Source organism: Fukomys damarensis, unplaced genomic scaffold (assembly GCF_012274545.1).
Source record: "Fukomys damarensis isolate Sample0158 unplaced genomic scaffold, DMR_v1.0_HiC HiC_scaffold_5, whole genome shotgun sequence".
Taxonomy (NCBI): Eukaryota; Metazoa; Chordata; class Mammalia; order Rodentia; family Bathyergidae; genus Fukomys; species Fukomys damarensis.
In genome coordinates this window covers 67766894-67790298 of record NW_022900917.1, presented here as the reverse complement: position 1 = coordinate 67790298, position 23405 = coordinate 67766894, and the positions used below count along the sequence as shown (strand labels likewise).

General features: G+C 37.0%; 1 protein-coding gene across 1 annotated transcript in view; it reads right to left on the bottom strand.

Annotated features, from left to right (window-relative positions):
• The window catches only part of Fam91a1 (family with sequence similarity 91 member A1), a 35903-nt gene extending 12788 nt beyond the window's left edge, over positions 1-23115 (bottom strand). Inside the window, exons 1-18 of the mRNA XM_033759239.1 lie at positions 23068-23115; positions 20404-20488; positions 19270-19421; positions 17699-17756; positions 16967-17034; positions 16318-16431; positions 14899-14989; positions 14434-14496; positions 12264-12370; positions 11550-11588; positions 10951-11063; positions 10462-10577; positions 9391-9503; positions 8649-8735; positions 6464-6596; positions 3239-3387; positions 1837-1971; positions 1460-1573 (exon numbers count right to left, since the gene is read on the bottom strand). Of these exons, the coding sequence (XP_033615130.1) occupies positions 1460-1573; positions 1837-1971; positions 3239-3387; positions 6464-6596; positions 8649-8735; positions 9391-9503; positions 10462-10577; positions 10951-11063; positions 11550-11588; positions 12264-12370; positions 14434-14496; positions 14899-14989; positions 16318-16431; positions 16967-17034; positions 17699-17756; positions 19270-19421; positions 20404-20488; positions 23068-23115 (1785 nt within the window). The remainder of the gene's footprint in view (positions 1-1459; positions 1574-1836; positions 1972-3238; positions 3388-6463; positions 6597-8648; positions 8736-9390; positions 9504-10461; positions 10578-10950; positions 11064-11549; positions 11589-12263; positions 12371-14433; positions 14497-14898; positions 14990-16317; positions 16432-16966; positions 17035-17698; positions 17757-19269; positions 19422-20403; positions 20489-23067) is intronic.
• Between the last annotated feature and the right edge of the window lie 290 nt (positions 23116-23405).

Genomic DNA, 23405 nt, shown 5'->3' with positions numbered 1-23405 from the left:
CTAAAGCTCAAAGAAGTCAAGGGCTGACCCAAGCCAGCAACAGGAAGGGGAAGTCAGTCACCACTGCTCCCTCCCTTCCTCTCCTCCACCACCATGGCCACCACTTTAGCGTCCTTTACTGGCTCTGACTGTGTGCGATCAGCTTCCGTCAACGACCTCTTCAGACACTCTTTTCCTCAGCCTAAGAAGACCAATGACAGGCAAAGACATGTGGTTCATTAAAAGCTCTATCAAGAACCTACTGTGAGCTGTGGGGTGTAGCTCAGTGGCACCACACCATGCTTGCCTCGCAAGCACAAAGTCCTGAGTTTGATCCCCAGTACCAAAATGAATGAAGGAATGAATCAAACTACTGTGTACCAGAAAGCATGCTACACACACTTCACATGAACATTTCACTCTCATTTCACTCTCTTGACAACTCTCAAATATACATTTCCTACCTAATCATCAGGTGCTATCTTTTTTGTCATTTTACAGCAGATTTGCAATCTCTATTTTTCAGATGGGAAACAAAGGAGTATCACAAAAATATCACACAGTCCAGTAAGCACATAAAGAGGCTCAACATTACTAATTAGCAGGAAAACATAAATAACTGCGATGAGAAGCATGCACATCATACTCATTAAGCTGGCTATAATCAAGTCAGGTAGTTACAAGTACTAGTAGGAAAGTCAGATGGTGCAGATATTTTGGAAGACAGCCTGGCTGCTTTCAATTGTTACATGCAGAGTCACAATCTGACCCAGCAATACCACCCCTTGGTATGTACCCAAGAAAAATAAAAATACATAGTTACACAAAACTCATACATGCGTGTGCATAGCAGTGCTAGTCACGGTACCCAAAGGTGCCCATCAACTAATGAACGGATAAACAAATGTGGCTTATCCAAACAATGGACTACTACTTGGTCATAAAAAGGAATAAAGAACTGACATATGTGCAATATGATAAATCTTTCATATGTTAAGTGAAGGAAGACAATCATATAAAACAATGTTTCATAGGATTTCATGTACATGAAATGCTCAGAATAGGCAAACCTACAGACACAACAGCATTGTTTAGGGGTAGGGGAAAGGCATGAGTGTGATAACTAAATAGTACAGTGTACCTGGGGTGCTAAAAATATTCTACAATCAAGTACGATGACAACTATACAAATCTGTAAATACACTAAAGCCTACCAAAACATATTAAGTTGGTAAAAAACCAGCCCACAGCCAGTAAAACATGAGGCTGCACTTCAAACCTGGGCCCAAGCTCAGAGTCTACGTTGCTCCTACCTCCCCCACACTGCCGAAGACCCAAGACTGAAGTCCAGAGCTCTTGATTTCTTACATCGCCACTTTATAAGTAAATGACAAATGATTACAACTCAGAAAAAGCTAGACAAAGTATGCTCTTAATGATAAAAATCTGATAGTGAGGTTTTCAAATGAAATAAGTATACCTGAATTAAAACTGCAGAATGTGTTAAAGCATCACTCAACATTGTGAGAACGTTTGATGTAGGAACTACACCAGGATCATGACCCCAAGATGTGATGAGCAAGCGGTCGTAACCCTATTAGAAAGAGATGAGTAACAGATAGAATGGCATTTAGAAAGAACAACAAAATTAAGAAAGTTATCTATAATATTACTCACCAATGTCTACCCTCTTCAAAAGTAAAAACAATTTTAAAAAATAAAAAATCCTGGGCTAGGGGTGTAGCTCAGGGGTATAAACCTCATATAGCTTGTGTAAGACTATGGGTCCATTCCCAACATCACACACAAAAATAAAATAAATAAATTAGAAAATAAATAAAGGGCCCTCATACATACCTGGAATATGTCTGGCAGTTTTCGAAGTCTTGTACCTTTTGATAGTAAAAGAGATGGTGGTCCTTGCCCAGTGATATGGTAAATATACAGTTTAAACCAAACAGAACTGACTTCTGGGATAGCTGGTCCGATATGCTACAGTCACAACACAGGTAAGACAAAGATGTAATACTTATCTACAGAAGTCAAAATTTACAAGTGACCAAGTACAGCCTTCTAAATAACAAATGTCCCACAAATTTTAATTGCCACTATCCTGATGATAATAAATGTTACATGCTCCACCAAAATCCTTTCAGCTGGATTTGGAATTAAGGAGGCACACCACACCACCACAATTAGGAAACTAAGCTTGGGAGCAAATGGCCTGGGTCTGAACCTAGACATCATTCTTTTATCACCTGAAGAAAGTTACTTAAGCTCTCTGGGCCTTGTTCTGCTCAATCTGAAAAGAGCAATAAACTATCTACCTCATGAAGGTGTTGCAAGATTGCTCAAAAGGCCTCAAATGGCACCTGTCGCATAGTAAGCTATGTGTTAAAGAGTTGTCACTATCATTAATCGGATGTAATGTTCCAGAGGATACTATCATCCCTGCAGCCACTTTTCCATTTATTCAGACAGTTCATGGACTCCCACCATGCCTACAGGTCATAAAGGGTGTGTGGGTGGGTGTGTATGTGTGTGTGTGCATAAAGAATAATACAAAAAACTGGCTAACTGCAAATCTAGCACCATTCCCACTAAGTAGTGGATGAGGCCAAACTTTGGTGTGGGTACAGGTACTCCCTGAGGCAACTAGAGTGGCACACACTCCATCAACAGCTTCACATGAGATACCATGGCTTTCTTCTCCACCATGAAACCTGGAACCTCTTGGAAACCAGGAGACATGGAGCAGCAACATAATCGCCATACTCTGAAAACGGTACCTGCCACAGCTTCCTTGCTAAATATACACAAAGTAATTGCAACTGATTTATTTTTTTAAAGTAACAAACCAGAAATAATTCTCACAAATAAATTCCATAGCTAGAGTTCTAACTTTCAAACACCACAGCCCCAGTTCTAAGAAAAACATTTGCTTTTTCCTAAACTTATTCCTCAAAGTGATCTAGGCTTCCTTCTGGGACACCCCCAAAATTTCTCTTTAAAATACTTTGTACATGAATAAAATGTTAATCTAATGTGTCACAAATCACTAAATGATACATAAATATACCCATCAGACTTCACAATTTAAATATAACATCACCTTACAATAGCACAAAATACAAAACTGCTTTCTGAGTCAATGTTTTAAACACTTGGTATCTGCAAGTTAGAATGAGGAAATAAAACCACTCATTTCCTTAGTGAAGTGATGGAGCTTCCAAGAGGATTTTCCAGGTGGGTCCCTTACCTGAGGGGTGCAGCTGCTGATGGGCCGGATCTCATTAGTGAGAGGAGCCATGGAAACCAGCAGCATGTAGTTTTTGTTTAGAACTCTGCTGCAAGTTGCAGGATCCAAACCAAGAAGGCTTTCACAGCGTAAGAGATCCAGAGGAAAACCTGAGTTGTGAATGAGCACACAGAGAATAAAAGAATGACCATGTGAAACAAAAACATGGAAGAGGAACTGGTTGATAAGAGCCTTGAGATTTTAAGTATTTTTAAATGGTAGGATGACTCTATCAAGAAGAACCAAATTTCCTAAGGAAGCCACTAAGACACTTTCAGATTTAAAGTTAGCACTTTCATTCTCTGATCTAGAAAGACAGCTGTCACTTTAACAAATGCAAGGAATTCACCTCTCTCCCAATCTCCATGACCAGCCATGGCACACTGCAGCACCCTAAATGCTGGGGAAGCCCTGTCCTTTCTCCAGTTTCCAGCAGAAAAAGAATCACAGCCCAGTTCTGATTTTACATAGGGATAAATGTCCTCCTTCAGAAATCTGCCGCTCTAGACAGCTAGTCTATAAAGCATCGTCTCAGGGTGGATTTTAAGCATTCCTCTTCTTAATCCTTGAAGAAAACACCGAATCCCGTGGTTCTCTAAAGAGAGATATTTAAGTTGGAAAGAAACTTCAAATCAGTTGGCCAGCTCTTCCTTCCTTCAAACAAGAATGCATCTTTTAAAAAGTGGCCTGCTCAAAGGGCCTAGAACCATTGTGCACAACTAGCACCAGGGTCTTTTTTGTCTCAAACCATTCCCCAGGAAAGAAACCTGCAAATAAGTGCACAGGAAACAGCCTAATAAGTACAAGATCATGTCAGATCTTTCTGTGTTTCCAGAAGACATGAAATGGCTCAAAAACAAAAGGAAAGAAAGAAAAGAGTATCAGCATGTCACAACAAGACAGCAGCCAGTGGGAACACAAAAATAACCAAGACAATAATGACTAATTATAAACCACTGAAAAAATAGGAATTCATAAATCCATACTGAGAAAGAGAAAGCCTCATCTCAGCTGTAAAATATGGAAGAAATGATGAAGTTTGGGGGAAAAAATACCAATTTGGAGTGCAGGCCAAAAACTCAATGGATGCTAATTCAAGGGTGAAAAATGCTTTAGAGACTACTTACATGGCATTAAAGTATTGTCCCATTAACTGATCAAAATTAACATCGCCATACTCTGGTTTCTCTGCAGATCATATAAATCTTTCTTTCACCTTTTACAAAATTAACATAACCAATGGCAGGAAGAAAAGTATCACACACATCCAGATATCACATCTGTAGAAAGACATGGCATGCTGTGTCTATTCCTGTCTGTGTAATGTGCTAGACAGGAATACATAACCTGAGTGTAATCATGGCAAAACATCACGCTCCTCCAGAATGAAAACTTTCCAGAAAGACTAACAAAAGATGGAGATTACTCTCTTAGAAATAGGAATGTCATAAAAGAAAAATGTTATGGATTTGTTGTAGAATCAAGAGAAGAAGAGGCAAGACGATCAAATACAATACTTAGTCCTAAACTATATCCTGTACTTAGAGAGAAAAATGCTAACATTAGGCCAACTGACAAACTAGAATGCAATCATAGTATCAATATTAAATCTTGTGAAGCTGATGTAAGAGAATACTTGTACCTGAAGAAATACACCCTGAACAATTCAGGGGCAAAAGGTCATGACAACAACTTACTCACAAAATTTGGGTCAAAAGTAATTAGATTATTTGTATTCTTACAATGGCTCTATAAACTGATGAAGAGGCCGGAGTCTGTGATTGAATGGAAGAGAAAGAGTCCTACAGTAAATGGCAGGAAGGGCACCTGGTCTACACCTCAAGAATAAGCAGAGGCCAGCAAAGATGTGGCTTCTACAAAGTAACAAGTCTGGCTGGAGCAAAGGATGCAGCCCAAAGTAAAATGATGAGTGGGTGGCTGAGGAAAGAAGGAAAACACAATCTAGAAGAACACAGAAAGTTGTGTTTGATTAAGTACACTGAGACATACCCAAAAGACATGAGTGGAAAAAAGCCCAGAGTCACTGGATATACAGTGGCTCCGGCCTCAACTCAGCTCAGCTTTGCTGCCCCTTACTCAACAACTCTGGTTCATTGTCAGGAGATTCCTTCATGGGTTAAAATGAATTGAAAAGAGCCAGATGCTGTGAAAGAAATGAAATGAACATAAACATGACTAAGAATCTGATGACTCTTGGCCAAAAAAGAATCTTTAGGTAAATAAGTGACTGAAATTAAATGTCATAGAACACTGAGGATTTACACAGTCCCAAGATCCAGCTCTTGCAAATGCCCAAGGACATGAGCCAGCACTTCTATCAGCAGTACTCAAGGCCAGAGGATCACTGGAATCACCTTCTTTGAAACACACATTCCTAAGTGCCCTTCCACCCTTCAAGATTTAACAGTAGAGATCTCTAAGTAGAGACGCCGGTACTATTAGTTCAACTGCAGTTTGGGAACCCTCGTCATCACAAAAAAGGGGCTATGAGGGCAATAACCACATTACAGTCCATCAACACACTAAAATTGCTACTACTACCTGGGCATGGTGGCGCACGCCTGTAATCCCACCTGTAATCGGGAGGCTGAGGCAGGAGGATCGCTATGAGTTCGAGACCACCCTGGGCTACATAATGAATTCCAGGTCAGTCTCAACTACATAGTGAGACCCTGTCTCAAAAAACAAAAAAAAACTGCTACTACTTATTTTATATTTAAAAGATTATCTGTTTCCTTTAAGTACAATACTTTAGTGAATATTACAGTAGCATATGAATAGATGTTCCTGCTTATTATTTTTACTCTTACAACAGAATGTGAAATTTTTAAACTATTATGCTCCCTATATTAACTAAATAACCTCTCACAGCTTACACTGTTTCTCAATTTCACCTACTTATGTACTCTCTCCACCCCTTTTCTGTAGGTACTAAACATTAAAAAACACAACTATCAGTGGCACATGAGAATAAACAAATGACAAGCAATGAAATTCATAAGGCATGCCACTTGTTATAAACTGAGTACACTCTCTACAGAAAAATTATTAAATAAATAATATTGTATAAGTAATATTAAATAAGTAATAAGCATGATCTATTTAATGTCTTAGGAAAAAAGCACCATACAATCACGTCTTCAAAACCAAGTGCAATTATCATACCATAATTGGGTTGGTCTGGCTGAGCAGTCTGTGCAACTAGATCTTTATTATGACGAAGAAACAATATTGTGTTTCTCAGAGTAAGTGCATGATCAAAGTATCTCTGTGCTTCTCCTTCACCGGTGCTCTGAACCTAAACCGAGAGAAAACAGATTTTACAACAAACATCGATTTTATGCCGTTCTAATAAATAATCATGTGACAGAGCTAGTAGGACATTATTCAAAATCAACAGATTAAATAGCATTTAGACAATGCTCAAACAAATAATCTTAATCTCTGCTGTTTCCAATTTTACTATCCTTGATGATGATAGAAGTTACTCCAGTAAGTAAAACTATAGCAACTAAATACTACTAAATTATATCATTATATAAGTTATATGGCCCAGTTGTGATTTCATTAGAACACTTAAAAAATTTTTAAAACCATATCTTGCTTCATCCAGAGAAGTCACCAATCCACCAATTATACTTCTAAAATTTTTAACATTCTGTTCACAATTTTTAATCATCAGTTACAAGGTACACTGGAGTATGTGATTCAATATAGCTGTTTGCCACTGCTGAACACACAGTTTAAACTCATTCAACAAGGATTTACCAAGTGTCTCCTATGTACTACGACCTCTCTAGGAGATAAGGAAAGAATTACAGACCAGACAGGCAAAACCCAACTTCAGAACCCTTAGACTTAACAATGCTCTTTGGACACTGAGTCAATAAGCTGTTTAGTATAGAAAAACATTTATGTCCCAGGTATAAACGCAGAAAATGGAAGCACAGGTCTACAGCAGCAAATAATTAAATCAACATTAAATTAACAAGGTCAAACATGTTTAATCAAGATCTCAAGATCGTGCTTCTTAAATTTTTTGATTTTTTTGTTTCAGTGTCTTCCTACATTGATAAGACAGGTCTTGAACTCATGATTCTCCTGCCTCAGCCTATGAAGTGCTGGAATTACAGGCATGTGCCACCGTGCCCAGCTAAAAAACACTTTTAGAACTAAATTTTAATGATAGAAGGAGAAGAAGAAAGAGGAGGAGGAGGGAGAAGAGGGAGAGGAGGGAAAGGAGAGAGAGGGAGAGAAGGAGGAGGAGAAGGAGGAGGAGGAGGAGGAGGAGGAGGAGGAGGACGAGGACGAGGACGAGGAGGACGAGGAGGAGCATATATGAATAAGTAAAAGTACAGAAATGATCTTGGAACTGGAATTGACAACTGAGTCTAACTGATGTAAGAAAGATAAAAATCAGGAAATAACAACTTAAAATGTGCAGGAGGAACACAGGAGAACATTAATAGCAAGAGTCAGCTTAGATCTATTTCTGCACTAATCAAAGAAGAATTCTACAAAGAAGCAGCTATGAAAAAATGTTAGTTTTTTTCAAAAGATAAAAAGTACCAAATCCTCACAAATTCTCTAAATAGCACATTTTTTAATATATAGAATTCATTACTAAAGCACAAAAGGTACTAAAATTATTAGTGAAGGAATAGATTCGACACACAAACTATTTGCATACAAAGAAAAGTAAAGGACAGAATAAGATACCCAAGGAATAAAAAACACCAATCAAGGGTACAAGTTGTACAGCTAAGGAAAACTAGGGCTGTACTCACAGGGAAAAGATGGCTAAGAGCAATTATGGCTGAAGTCTTCAAGTCACTAAAAGGGACGGTAAGCATGGACATAACATGACACCCAGGGACATTGATCCAGATTCAAGATAAATGGAACAAAAACTTCAAATAAAACTGCTCAAAGGGGGATCTTATGGGTCATACCAGAAAAAATGAGAGGTTATTTAGAAAACTTTCACTTAAAAAAAATTTACACACAGACTAAGATTACTATGTCCCATTTCTCTTTATATCATTACAATGTTCGATGAGGTAGACATATCACTTTACCAAAAAAAAAAAAAAAAAAAAAAAAAAAAAAAAATCATAAAATTCATTCATCCAACTCACTTAATTCTGAACGCAGCGCCTTAGACCGCTCGGCCATCCTGACACATCAACTCACTTTATTCTAAATATCTATCACAGTATTAAGGCAGGGAATTAGATAAGAATGAGCAAGAATATATCAACAATTCGTAAGATCAGCATAACCAATTTCTTATCAAGCACAGAAAGGTTCCGAATGCCCTGTTATCTCCAGATATACAATATAAATTTACCTTTTCTAGTTCTATAAGAAAGCTGTCTAGAGACTCATCTGAGAGTTTGCCTACTTCAAACATTGTGACTGCATGACTTTTCAAGTTCTGCAAAAAAACAAAATATATTAAAGTTTTAGTTTTCCTTAATCATACTAAACAGATTTATGTTATATACTTTCCATTATATTTAAACTTAAAGGGGGTGAGATAAGGATCTGATTTTTCCAATTACAAAAACAATCCTTACTAACAGCAATGACACGCCTCTATGGAATACCAAACAGACATAGTTGTGTTTTCAGGAAAAATATAGTACTTAAAAAAGATATAAAAGCATTAAATTATTGGTGTTATGATATGGGTCTGGATGTCCCCGCCAAAGCCTCTTGCAGTCATATGTGGCTGAATGAGTGATGCTGGAATTAAGAGTGTGTGATTACTAAATCAGCCCACTGACTGGTTTGGCACCTCCCTAATCCCAGGAGCCTGAATACAATATAAGGGAAAGAAAGGCTTGTCTTCTCCCTTGTTGTTTTTGCTGTCTTCCACCACTATGAACTGTTGCCCTCTGCCATGTGCCACTCTTCTGGGAGTGATTATGGACTGAAACCTCTACAAATGGTGAGCTAAATAAACCTTTTCCCCTTTAACTTTGGGCATTGGGTATTTTGTCTCAGAAATGAGAGAAAAGTAATTATGACAACTGGATAGCTAATTTTTAGTTTAAACATCCTTGTACTTAAACAACTACATGACTTACTGGTGAAAGATTTCCCATCATTAAGAAGGCAGTAAGAGTTGAGTCAAATAGGAAGGCAATACGCTTTGTATATCCTGTAGACAGACTCAAACTGCTTATACTGGCTGTATCAGCTGAAAAAAATAATTTAAAACACATCAATGAAAACTATTCTCTGAGTATCATTTGGAATGAAAAGTATTTTCATTTCAGCTTTACTAGGTAGCCAGAAAGTGTATAATCAAATATAAGCACTATTATAGTCATAAGAGGTCCTAGTCATACCTATCTTGAAACACAAAGAAAATGCTTTCAGGGCTTTTTTTTTTTTAAGGCAATTACTCTTACAATAAATTTCTTCAAACTAAGTACCTGAAAACTGTCAGGTAAATAGGACTAACTGGCCTAGCCCCTCTAGTTATTAGTAGGCTTGGTAGCAGGTAGAAACAAGGGAAGGCCTACGCCACGCTCCTTTTCCCTCCTGAAATGAAGCCATGGGCCGCCACCTCGTGCACCACACTGTGCCTCCTGGGGGTTTTGCCCACATTGTTCTCATGGGCAGAAATGGCTGTACTGCACTGATGAACAATCAACACCTTCGCCATGAGGACTCTCAAACTCTCCAGCTTTACTAGGCTCTTCCTCTTTGTAGCCTATAAGAACCGTAATTGCTGCTCTCAATACAGTTTTTTTGGCTGCACCACCTTTCTCCCTGGACTTAATTCTTGAAAAGAATCTGGGCTTGGTGGCCTGCAATCCCAGAATTCTGGGAGGCCAAGGCAGGAGGATCACAAGTTCAAGCCCACTCTGGGCATTTTAATGACTTAGTGATGCCCTGTCTCAAAATAAAAAATAAAAAGAGGAGTTGGGTATGTAGTTTGATGGAAAGGCCACAAAGTCAATCCCCAGCATCAAAAGAAAAAAAAGAGGGAGAGGAGGTAACATTTCCTGTTGACTTTATACTCCAAGACTTAGCACAGTGCCCAATGTACAGATCAATATTCAAAGACTGCACACTGCAAAAAATCTGAAAAAAACCCTATGAAAACATACTTCTGGACAGATGCTAAATTAAATGAAGTAACTGCTCACCTGGGTCTTCCTGACTATTTGTATCTGTATCTGTAGCCGAAGAAGCTTCTTGTACAGGACTCCTGCTCTCCCCACCATCCCACGACAAGAGCATCTTCTGTGGATCTAAAGTACTCCTATTAATGAAGAATATGTTCACTTTGTTTAAAAAAATCACAGAAGTGATCTTAAAATAAAATAGCCACTGAAGTCAGTACATTATCAACCATCCATCTAAATCCAGTCTTACACCCAAGTCTGCAGCCAAGACACACCCCAAAATGCTCTAGCCAAATCAATGGTCAGGTTTAAAGGAATCCAAAAATCCTATGTAAAATACTGTATATGCTCTTCTGGATTAAGAGGTCTTAGTTTTCATCAGATTCTAGGAGATTCATCATATATAAAAATATTTTAAATCACTAATATATAGGGTTTACCTCAACTGAAAAACTGAATAAATTTCTTTTCAAAAGAAAATTCTAATGTCATACTGAATAAATGATTTACTTTAATCTGTTTACAGATGGAACATTCTTCCACGATGAATGAATTTGATCCAAATTTATTACTTGTCCTTTTTTATGGGCAAAGCCCAATCGGCAATACATTGAAACAGCATTCTGAAAGTAAGATAAACAAAATTAGCATCTCAAATAACTTAGATATTACATTATCTGAAGAGGAAAAAAATACCATAATGCCTCTAGCAATTCTCAAATACAGCATGATCAGAAAAACGCTTTCTGCAGGTCTGCTCACCCTTCAGGCCTTCTTCACCTGGTGGGAGTGGGGGTGCACGCCATTCCCTGGCCCTGTGCCCCCAGAGCTGCTCCAAGAGCTGGTGATGTGGCTTTAACTGAGCTCTCTACAAGATCCTGATCAGGCCACCCTGCTGCAGGTCCTGCTACGCACGTCAGCACAAGAGCTTTCATTTCATCTCATCATCAGTGTCCTATCCTTTCGTTCCTTTGCAACATCCCTTTCAGGTGCACCCTCCCTCAAGCAGTTAGTAAGAATTTCAAAGCCTCGGTCAGTCAAGACAAAAACCAACTAGTAAAATCCATTCAGTACTTGCATTACAAATGAAGAGTATAATCATAACGTACCTTAACCAGAGATAAATCTATCTCAAGGACATTGGAAAGCTAGAAAAAAAATTAAAATTTATTTTTTCATTCCTAGAATTATCAGCACACTACACAGTTGTAATAGACATATGTAACCATAATCAGCAAAATTTTAGTTACGAATAACTGAAAGAGTAAATAAATTTTGAATTCAGAATTTTCTTATCTCTAAGATTTATAAAGTCTTACAAACTTAGGTAGTAACCATAACATTTTAAGAGTCCTCACTCTAATCTTGTGTCATTTAAAGTAAAAATTCCTGAAAAGATCAATATACTTGACAACTCTTTTTTTTTCTTTTAGTACTGGGGATCAAACTCATGACTTTGCGCTCAGGTACGGTGCCACTGAGCTAAATCCCCAGCCCAACAAAAATTCTCAGCTTTTTTCTGGTACTGGGGATGGAACTGCTTGTGACCTTCTGCTTGCAAGGCAGGTGCAGTGTCACAACAATTTTTTACATTAAGAATCGTATAAAAGCTATTTAACCAAATTATAAATTATTAATGCAAAGAAGTTCATTAAGCATATGCAAGAATTAACTTATAAATAGTGACATTCAGGTTCAATAGCAGTCTCTAATCTCACTCTGTATAGATTCTGAGAATATTTTAACCATATCATTAATTTTACTTGTTCCACATACATCTTATAACCTTGAGATTATTCTTCATAAGATGTTGCCACACTTACCTCTGCAACATTAGTGTGCTCATCTATTGAAACAAATATTTTATAAAGTAGAGTTTCAAAATAATCACCCTGTACCCGATTCATTACAAAGCCTTCCAGGGGAGGAACTAAAATAAACAAAATAGACTTTTCTCAGTGATACAATTTTATAAAACAAGAAGGTATAATTTAAGTATTGGTTCAAAAATAGAAGCCTTTCACTTAGGTACTCAATACAGCTTTTGGTTTATTTTATCCACTCCACAGCAAGTTCTCTAAAACTCCCAAAGTCAAGGCTACAAACACAGTGTCTCTACAGGAGACTGGAAGGGAGATCCAGAATCTGTAGAGAACCATGTAATTCCCCACGGAACTCTCAGCATTACTGAGGTGGAGGAAGAGCTTCAAGACATAACTTGATGGACACAGCATGGGGCCGCTTTAGAATGGGGAAGTTTGCAAGGGTCCCTGGTACTGGTGCTTAATACCTCACAGGCAGCAGGAGTGACGGGTCTAGAGCAGAAACACAAAGAGCTGCAAGGAAGCAACCAGGTGGATGGAAAGCACTGGCTCTCTGCCTTCCCCATGAAACCCACATAAAGCTGAAAGTGGAGAAATTCACCTGCAGCATTGCCACAATTCCAACACTAATGCTTACTGGGGAAAAAAACCTGATAGCATTTATCTAAATGCTATTCACCATCCAAATAAAACACCAAGTTGAGCCCTTATTTCACATCAAATACAAAAGTTCCAGGCCACAGATCTGGATATAATATATACTAATCACAGATGTATCCTTTCAAGCATAGCAGAAATCAAAGAGCAATAAAAGGGTGGATATAAAATATACAATTACAAAGTATGATGAATGGTAGAATACATTTCATTTCAAGAACATTCCCTTCAATGGTGACAGGGTGAATTCAGCAGTTACAGTTCCTGGATCTGCCCCTTTAATTGCCAGTTACTAAGTCTAGTTTGGCAGACTGCACCATGGTGGTACAGAAGCCATCATTCCGACTTTGTTTCTTTCAAATGAGCTTAGTCAGGGTGAATCGACTTTCAAATGGCCAGCCGACATGGACAAAATGAACCAATCAAAGACTGATCTTTTCAAGTGGACCTCAAATGTGCCAATATCAGTTCATCAGGTAAGAACAGGGACTAGAGTAATGCTTTCATATTTTGCAAATGTGACAGAAAATCACTACCACTTGTTTTGCTGAAACATTTTCAAATTTTAAACATAGTATGCTATGTTGTTACATAATCAACTATACAAACACAATTATTTTCTAACTTTCCAAGCTTAAAACAGAACTCATGTATGTATATGCATCAAAACGCCTTATTAAAAAGCTATAAACTCATGCTGACACCAATAAGGTCAGGACCCATAACAGTGAGCTACCCTGACAAGATTCAACACCGACAAGCCTATAACAAGCCCTGTACCATGCATTTAGTAATAGCAAGGCAATATATTGCTTGTAATCTGACACTTTATATTTTGATTACAAAAATATTAAATAGCTCAGCATGATTTTGTTTTAATTATCCCATTCAAGAGCAGTAGCTTGTAAAACACTTGAATTAAGTGCTTTTATGAACTGGTAAGAAATAAAAACTATAGGAAAAAACCATCAGTCTGTGTTCAAGGATGTTAACTCCATCACTACTACAGTATCAAAAACCTGGAACCAACCTAAATAACCAGGAACAGGGGAGAGGCTTAATAAACTGATACACCCATCAGGTGTAGAAGAAAAGACTCAGGCTTCTAGTACAGGTTTAACTTGAAGGGGTGGGTAAAGGGCACGAGTAGGAAATAAAGACCAAAAGGACTGCAGCAACGTAAGACACAGGTATATAAGAGAATATGAAGAACATACAGTTCCATATTACTAAATATGTACGAGAAATACTATACACTGAACAAAGGACCAAAAGGTGACATGAATTTATAAAAATACTGATTTGATTTGTGACTGTGAAAAATTCCATTATTTCTATACAGTGTGTATACTAAAATAACATAAAAATAAAAATAACAGATTTAAGTAAACTAATATAATAAAGAATAAATTTTTTTCTTTGAAAACCCTAAACCCTAAGACCATAGAATGTCTAACTCACTAGGGTGACATGCAGTCCCCACACGAGCTACAGAGAGGAAGCCCAGACTTACCTGCTATGCAGCTGTCATCAGATATTGGCACATCCAGATAAATAAACCCTTTGTTATATAAACCTATAGGAGTAAAAGCATTGTACTTTAGATGGAACACTACCTAATAGTATTTTTTTAAAACGATTTGCACTTCTATAAAGATTCTTACAACTGAATGTTATGTAAAGAAAAAAAGGAAAATAGAAGACAAAAAGGATTTTTTTTTTAAAGTCTTAGTTTCCTACACATGCTTGGAACTATATAATTTTTCTTTCCATTCACTTATACAAACTTCTAGTGTATGTAACTAATTATAGCCACACCAGACAACAAAAAATTACAATCACATTTCAAACCATAGCATGTCTTAGCAAACAGCATGTCTTACTATTTGTGCCTAACTGATAAGTAGTGGCAATTAATTACTGATGGTTTAAAACAAATTTTTATGTTGACAAAAAACCATTTCTACTAACCACTTACTATGTACTACATTGTAATCTAGTGATCCGGAGAGCTGAGGGCCTGAATCGATGATCTTATCAATAGCGCATTTCTCAGGTAAAGTGCATATCTAAGAAAGGCAAAATATTCTCAGTTAAGTTCTATCCACATTAATTAAGCCATTTAGTCTCCTGAAACCTATTTGATTTGAGCTCAATGATTAGGCATCATTAGTTGAATGACTATACTTTTTTTATTTTTCACTACAGAATTCATTCATACAATAAGCATGACTTGAGGCCAAAATATGCTACCAAAAGAATTCCAGGAGCAAAGTCAGTAGACATTAGTAACAAGCGCTCACTAATGAACACCACTATTTAGTCTTCGCTGAACTGGAGTCACAGTCATTAGCAACTCTCATTCTGAATCTTGCAAATGAGACATTAACTCAAATTCAACATGAATATTATCAGTAACATGAACACTCATCAGCTTATGACAGTTTGACAGCTCCATGAGGAAGTATGTACACATACCGAAGCAAAATACTCATTGATTTTAACAGACCCTCTAAAGAAAACTCTAGAACAGATCCCAAAAAGGTCATGCACACATTTATATTTCTTCAACCACACATAAACATGCCCTGCTCTCCAGGTGTCCTTGTCACATGCCCCCCTTTCCTCTAAAACATCATCCCTTCCAAAATGTATAAAGCTTGAATCAAATATAACTATACTATACTTTTTTCCCCTTAGCTTATTATAAACCCAGCAAAGCGTGATTCATTTTGGTACAGTGGTTCGACAGTGATTAACACACTGCCTAGCAAACTGCCTCACAGTTATAACGAACCTTTTAGTGACGAAAGCCCAAAGTGCAACCCAAAACCCACTTACTGTATTTATCCCAAAGCATCAACACTGTGATGAAACCTGAACACTGAGGTTTCAGCTTAGAAAAGACAACTCATAATTAACATCTCTTGTCTTAAATGAAAAACAAGTAACATGCACACCATAGATTCACCACCACTGCCCATGGAAATACTTGACCACTACACTACCACCATGATCTGTGCTGTTAGATTAAAACTGCTCAATGGCATTTCCTCATCTGTGACATGGTTTCCCCCTTGGGTTGTTATGAAATGAGACAGTATTAACAGGACTAGCAATAGCCATATCCCTGTCATTGGTAGCTGTGGCATCACATGTCACTTTACATGAACTGTGTCTAATTAGCACCCCAAACTACTGCACCTGCACTAAGTCAAATCTCCCTCATCATTACAGAGCATCATGGATGCTCCTCCAGTACTCCAGCCTAATGAGATCACTTCTCACTTTTAGTTAGTTCAGCTTTCTGCACAACCAATGGCATATAACTGTACTTAAAGGTTTCAAAATAAGTTAAAAATTAAAAGTTCTATGAGTGGCTTTCAGAGATCTTTACCTTAATGTCATCTTCAGTGATATATCCAGCCTGCACCACCCACCACGCCTCTATGGCGATTTCCACTGGCTTTACTGGCAGAAGATCACGAGCCGTTTTCCTTCGGAAAAATTTCTGCCATGGTACAAACATTTGAGAATTTGCAGCATCTAAATGACTACTTTCTTTTTTTATCAGTCATATAATAAAATTGTGTCTTACAAGCTAAATATATTATTAAGCTCTGATGTTTTGAAATCTTAACTATTACAGATACATTCAATGGAGAAAGTCACTCATAAACTGTTTCAAATAAATTACTTAAAACACCAATCATTAAATCTAGAGCAAAATCTGAAACTCAAATGAATCACGAGAGCTGAAAAATGCATTTGAAACTATGCATTTATTTTGCTCATTAAGTGAATTCTGGAACTAAAATGGACAAGTAAAAAGGCAAGCAGAGCAAAATTAATTTTCAAAAATAAACATTTCCTGCTGTAGATATTTTAATTAAATAATAATTTATGCTAAAACCTAGAAAATATTGACTTGTATTAAGTATATTTTATTAGGTTAAAGAAATTACAATTCATTACTACTACCACTTTAAAAAAAACTCAAACTGTATGATAAGAAAGCCAACCAATGACAAAGGAAAATGACTTACTTTTGATGACCTACACTGATTCATAAGATCAATGTACTGGTTTCTTCCTATGCCAAGAAGTCTGAGACCTGAAAGTAAAGTCTTTCCTTTAAAAATATGTAATACTTCTTGAAATGTCAGTGTAATTAAGTGAGTTTAGGAAAAAACCTCAGCTTGTGTTCATCTTTTGATTACTGATTGGCATGCCATGTCAATATCAAATTTTAAAAAGAATTCTTCAATCAAAACATAAAAGAAAACTGAACTTCAGGAGGATGAGTTCAAACTGATATCTTTGACAACTATAAGCACATTTTTAAAAAACAGAAGTCCTTATTTCAAGAAGTAAAAATGTACTGTTCAGCAAAAGCTTCTGACATGCAGAACTGTTACATTTCAAATATAAATAGTACCTTATTAAAGTAACCATAATAAAACACTAGCAAATTATGTTGGTTAAAAGCTGCGCATCAAGGTGTAAAAATATTCTGTTTCCTTCCTTCATTTGGTATTCACATAACCCAAATATCAAAAAGAACTTCATTCTCTAGAAATAGAATAAAATTTATTCTTCTATCTTCTAAAATAACATTAAGAACAAATCTCAATTTTATTATTGCTATTTCTATTAATGTTGCTCCCTGTTCTCATTTTTCACTTACTGCAGGTTAAAAATATAGTAATACAAAAAGAGCAGCACACGTGCACAGACACAACCTAAACATTACCTCCTTCAGCGTCATTAATACTTACAGTCAGCAGCAGTAAAATTGGGCAATGAGTCGTAACTTTTCTCACTGTTCATAATGTCCTTTTAAAAAGAAAAATTTGAAATGCAAGATTTCCTTAGGTAAAAGCATGTGTGTAAGTACATACTGCTCCAGACAACAGAATAATAATGAGCATTACAAGCAGCACTGAGAGTAGAGTTTGCCATCCTACAGCAGCACACAGGCCACACTGATACCATGGTTTTTACCCGCAATCGCAACCCAGCGCTGAAGGGCAGACTTTCGTGTCTGGTTTTCTCCTAACACTATGAACCCCAAAAGGTGGCCCTATGACCCCTGCCCTGAGGAAGCCATGCAAGGAATGCCTCTCCTACAGCTCAGGCATGGGCTTCCCCACTCACACCTGATCCTCAATTACTACACGGTGAGAAGGCAAAACAATGTGTTACAGCTCCATCAATATGCATCTAAAACATGTCCTATCAACACAGCTTCTAGCCACTTAGCAGTCTTTGCACCTCTGAGTCTCAGCAGTGAGAGTTAAACCCAGTATCCTGCTTTCGCCAACTTCAATCTGTTTCTCCAAAAATAAGCTAAACACAAGGCCTAAGAATAGAAATCACACAGCAGCAAGCACCTGGGTGAGATCAGCATGAAAGCTGGTAGGATAAAAGCTCCATCTACCTTGTCAACCTTGTGGACAACACCAGAAAAAGAAAAGAGACAGCAGTAACTACTCTATGTACTGACTGCTGCCACCTTCTTTACCCTACCCCACTTCTTCATCATGCTACTCAGGCTATCAGACTTCAGAAGGAGGGACACAGGAACACAGGACTGTGACACGCTCGTGAAAAGTGGCTTGCGGAGCTGCACAAAGGAAGCTCATCGTACAAGGAGCAGCCCTCATTTTGCTGCCCTCGCCCTTCCCAGCTCCTCTGGCTCTCGGCTTCTCTCTACTCTTCCTATGGCTAGTGAGCTCAAAACAGCAACACTGGAACTTAAACAGCAAATCAGTAATAGACAGATACTGCCAATCTATACATAAAGCTCACTTACAAAGAGTATGAGCTAGTTAAATTTATTCAACACAATCTAAATACAAGCTGCCTTTGGAAAAGGATAAAAGCCAAAAGTAATTATAAAAAGAAAGACACACAGTCAGTATTCCTAACACATTTCTCTTTCTCGAAGCACGTGTTATAAAATGTTATGTCTAAGTCATGATTTACTTATACAGTTAGTGAATAAGGACAATAAATTTCTCTGCACTTAATGATATCACCCATACTTTCAATCTTAATTATACATTAAAAGCAATACTTTACACAGACTCTGCATAAATGACTGATTAATACTGTAACAGTAAAAGGGTCAACAATACCTTCAACACTCAGGAAAAAAACAGGTGGCTTTCCCATGCAAAAACATCAACAATGACAACTGTCATGCAAGTGTGGCTTTAGCAGCCAACGTGTACCAGCCAACCTTTCATGCTCTAATTTCACAACCAAAGTCTGCTGTGGCTGCAGAGCTGTGAAGTGTCCTGCGGCAGTCCTACCCCATCACCAGCTCACTCAAAGGCCAACTCACCTCCATGACCCCGGTGTAGTAGGAGAAGGGTGTGATCCGCAGGCCCTTCACCATGATATCCGACAGATGGTAAGGGTACAGCATGAGATGATCACGACTGTACTTCAGCAGCTCCTCGTAGTACTTTCGTTCATCTTTCTTGACATGTTTAACTACAGGAAAGCAGGACATTTTCAATTTTTCCAGGTTTCTTACAGTTATACTAACTGTGAATGTACTCAGAAATACTTTACAAACCAATTTAATTTTTTTAAAGTACATAAGTTAGAAAAGAACCATTAAAATATTCTAAGTTAGAACAAAGGAATAACTATAGCACAAGAAAAACTTTCAGAATATATAAGTAAAATATACAAGATAAATAAGTATAGAAATAATTTTTACCAAATTAGAAAATAAGCATGGAATGGTAACATGCTCTCTCAAAGGTAAAAAGCACAGGCTATTAAGTCATCCAACCCTCTTATGTATAACTTTACAAGATAGCCAAATGCATGATAATTTTCAGTAAGTCAAGTATATTTTTAAAAACTGTTGGCTTTTTGTTTTGCTTTGATTTTTAAATGCAAAAAAAAAAAAACAAAACACTTTGACTTCTATTGAAAATGTTTACACAGAAAAACTATCACTTACATATTATGCTAAAACTGACAAATGAGAGAGGAAGGACTACCAGGGCAATAGAAGAGAATATCAAAGTAATCCGAAAACTAAAAAGCAAATTGTTTAAATGGGGTAAAAAAAAAAAAAATGGAACCAATTGTGTTTAAAATTTGTTCCAATTATTATAGGAAGTATTTTTCATTCAAGCTATATTATTTACATAATGTATAACAACAAAACAAAATTCAAAGTTGATTATTGAGAACTCCTACTTTTCATTTTCTGGTATATTTTCAGGCAAAAGAGGGCAGTGAATTAAAATTAATATTCTTTAGGAAAAAAGAATCTATAAGCAGTACTCCATTAGAAAAATCTACTTGCTAATACAAATTGTTGCTAACTTTATTAAATTCTGTACATAGAGTAACTCCAATACCCCAAAACATGTATTGAAAAGATAGGTTAGATTTATGAAAATGTTAAGTTAGAAAAAAATCATTTCCAACCCAATATAAAAATACCTGTACATACCTAAGTTATTTCTATACCGTAACTGATTGCGGATACTGTACAAGACAACTTGCTTTTCATATTCTCTCGGTGAATTTCCAAGACTCTGAAAGAAATTTCAGATAGTTATTTGACAGCTTCTAAAATCAATGGTATTTTCCCCCCAACAAAATTTCAAAGCCATTACCCCCAATTTTATCCCACCTCTAATTTCCAAAACTAAATAAAGAATATTTTAAGTTTCCTTATCTTAACTTCTTTGCTGTGGCCTTGGCACAAAAATCCAATGTGTTTGTTTTCTTTCCAGCCTTCCTGTCTAAAATGACTTACTGAAATTACCCAGTGCAAATAAAAGAGAAGTTTTACTTACATAGACTTGCTTCCTGAATGCCCCTAATCTGCAGGTGTTAAATGGATGGATTAAGGGGTGGTCTACACCTACATTTACTTAAATGTAAGAATAGCAACTAAGGACAGACTCTGACTCAAAGTTATTCATAACTGAGGACTATGACTATTAAAGATTATTAACTGAGGATTATGACTATTTCAAGTGAATATTAAGATTGCTTCTTTAAATGCTATTTCCCTATGACTTCAATAGGAAACATGGAGGCAATTCACAATCCTGACACAGAGCCATTCCTTGGTGTCCATGGAAACTGGTCCCACAACTCCAAGGGTACCCAACACGTGGATGCTCAAGTCCCTCAACAAAAAGGCATAGTATTTGCATTAACCCTACATATTTCCTCCTGTATACTTCAGATCTTACCTAGATTACTAAGTACTTAATATGATATAAATGCTAGGTAAATAGATGGTACACTGTATTGTCCACAGTCTGCACGTATTTGTACAGACATAAATTTTTACATTTCCAGTCAGTAGCTGGTCGAATCCACAGATGCATACCATGAATACTGAGAGCCATTTGTATTTTTTAACAAGCAAAACACCTTTTAGCTGTGCATTTAGTGTTTTAACTTCAAAGATGAAATGTTCATGAAAGCAAAGACTAAGTATGCTTGACTATCAACATCTAAGGCAATGTGTGTCCACAAACAACTTATGACTACCACCTACTTTCTAGTTCTAGGTAGTATCTTTCCAACATACTAGAGAGTGAACTTAATCTATCTTAGGAAATTGATGACACAAAGATTCATTGTATTTCAAGGTTTCTGAAAGCAGAGAAAAATCCATACACTGGTCTTTTATTTAAGGAACTCTTCTAACAAGACAGACAAAACTCACGTCTAAACAAACTGGCCCCAAACTGGACACAATGGTGAGTAGTATTTTAAGAAACAACTGGATATTAAGAAAACTCTTTCCTCTTGCATCTATAATAGTTTTTCACAGATTAAACAGAACTGTCACTACCAGACTGTGTTTATATCGCTTCTATGTTGTAACATTCTAAGTGGTCAGGAGACTCACTGATATGCAGCACAGGAACCTGGGTCAGGACTGAAGTCGTTTAGGAGATCCAGAATGACACACTTTCTGTCAAAGGTTTTCTCTAGTTCTACTGCCAAATAAAAGCTCTTTCTTAGGGAATGCAAAACACACACACACACACACACACACACACACACAAAGTCACACAAGCACACAATTTTGCTAAAACATCGGCTTTTGTTTTTGTTTCAAATTAAGTATTTGAATTTACTCAACCATTTTATTCTTTCAACCTCTATCTAATAGGTCCAGAAATAAGTATTTCAGTAAAATATTTATAAATGGATCAAGAATTATTTTATTTATAAAGCAAGTTACACAAACTATAAGGGTCCATTATTTGTAAGCCTCACTGGAGAATACAAAATCTATAAAATGTGTAAGTTTTTGTACTAGGTATTAAATGATGACTGGTCCTAATCAATCAATATGTGTGTGCAGACAAATACCTAAAAATTATTTCCTAGCCAAGTGTGTAAAATGTCTTTGTTCAGAGATTCTTTGCCCCAACCCACCACCCATACCCAAATCTTCCACCATTCACATTTTAAAACATTGTTGCCAATCATAGATGTAGTGGGTTCAGGAGTCCTTTGGAGACCAGCAACAAGCCCTGAGAAGCAAGTCCCATGCATATAAAGGAAATTACAACAGATGAAAGGGGACAGAGGTTTTGGGAACTGGCTACAAAGCATCCATTGTTTAGAAAGACTGGTTAAAAGCACAGACTTTCCAAAGCTACAGCTCCTAGACACTAACACCAATGTGTAGATCACAAGTGCCCCTCCTCCCAAAATCATAGGTTTTTTTAACTGACCCTTCTTGGATTACACAGAACTTCATCATAAGATTTCCCTTTTTAAAAAATGGACTATTTTACTACAAATTGTTTTAAACAATGAATACAAGATAGGCAAACTACAGAAAATCCTAAAAATAATGGCCCCATCCGCAACTGTTAATGTATTTTTAAAGTCTAATGCAATCCATATCACAGTAAAAATATTTTATCTCCTCTACATAAAAGTAATTGGCTTGAACTACTTTTTTTAAAAAATCAGATGCTTCTTCCCTAGCTTTCAGAACTAGGAAATATGAGTCATTTCCAAATTAAGCCCATCAAAACTTACTGGAAATCATATCATCAGAACTTACAGTATCTGCCAATGCCAAAAGACAAGTTCTTTCCACATAAAGAATATTCCCCACTTTGAAACTGACTGAGCCTTGGCTGCCCAGGAAATAGCTCAGGCTGATGCCATCATTCATTCGTGCCATGAATGATTCCTTAAAAACCAACTATGTGCCTGGTGCTCAGGACACAAAAGCCCAACAAGTAATGTCACCAGAAAATGCACCATGGTGGCTGTTATGATGAAACACAGTACTACAGCAGGATAACCACAGGCAACTCTTCCAGATCTAGAGGTCAGGACAACCTCACAGTGGATGGAAATTCCTGAATTCAAACAGAAGCCATAAGTAATATATGGTAGTGACAGGACTAGTTTGCATTTTAGAAACCTCATCACAGAGTAGTGTGAAGAACAGATGGGAGC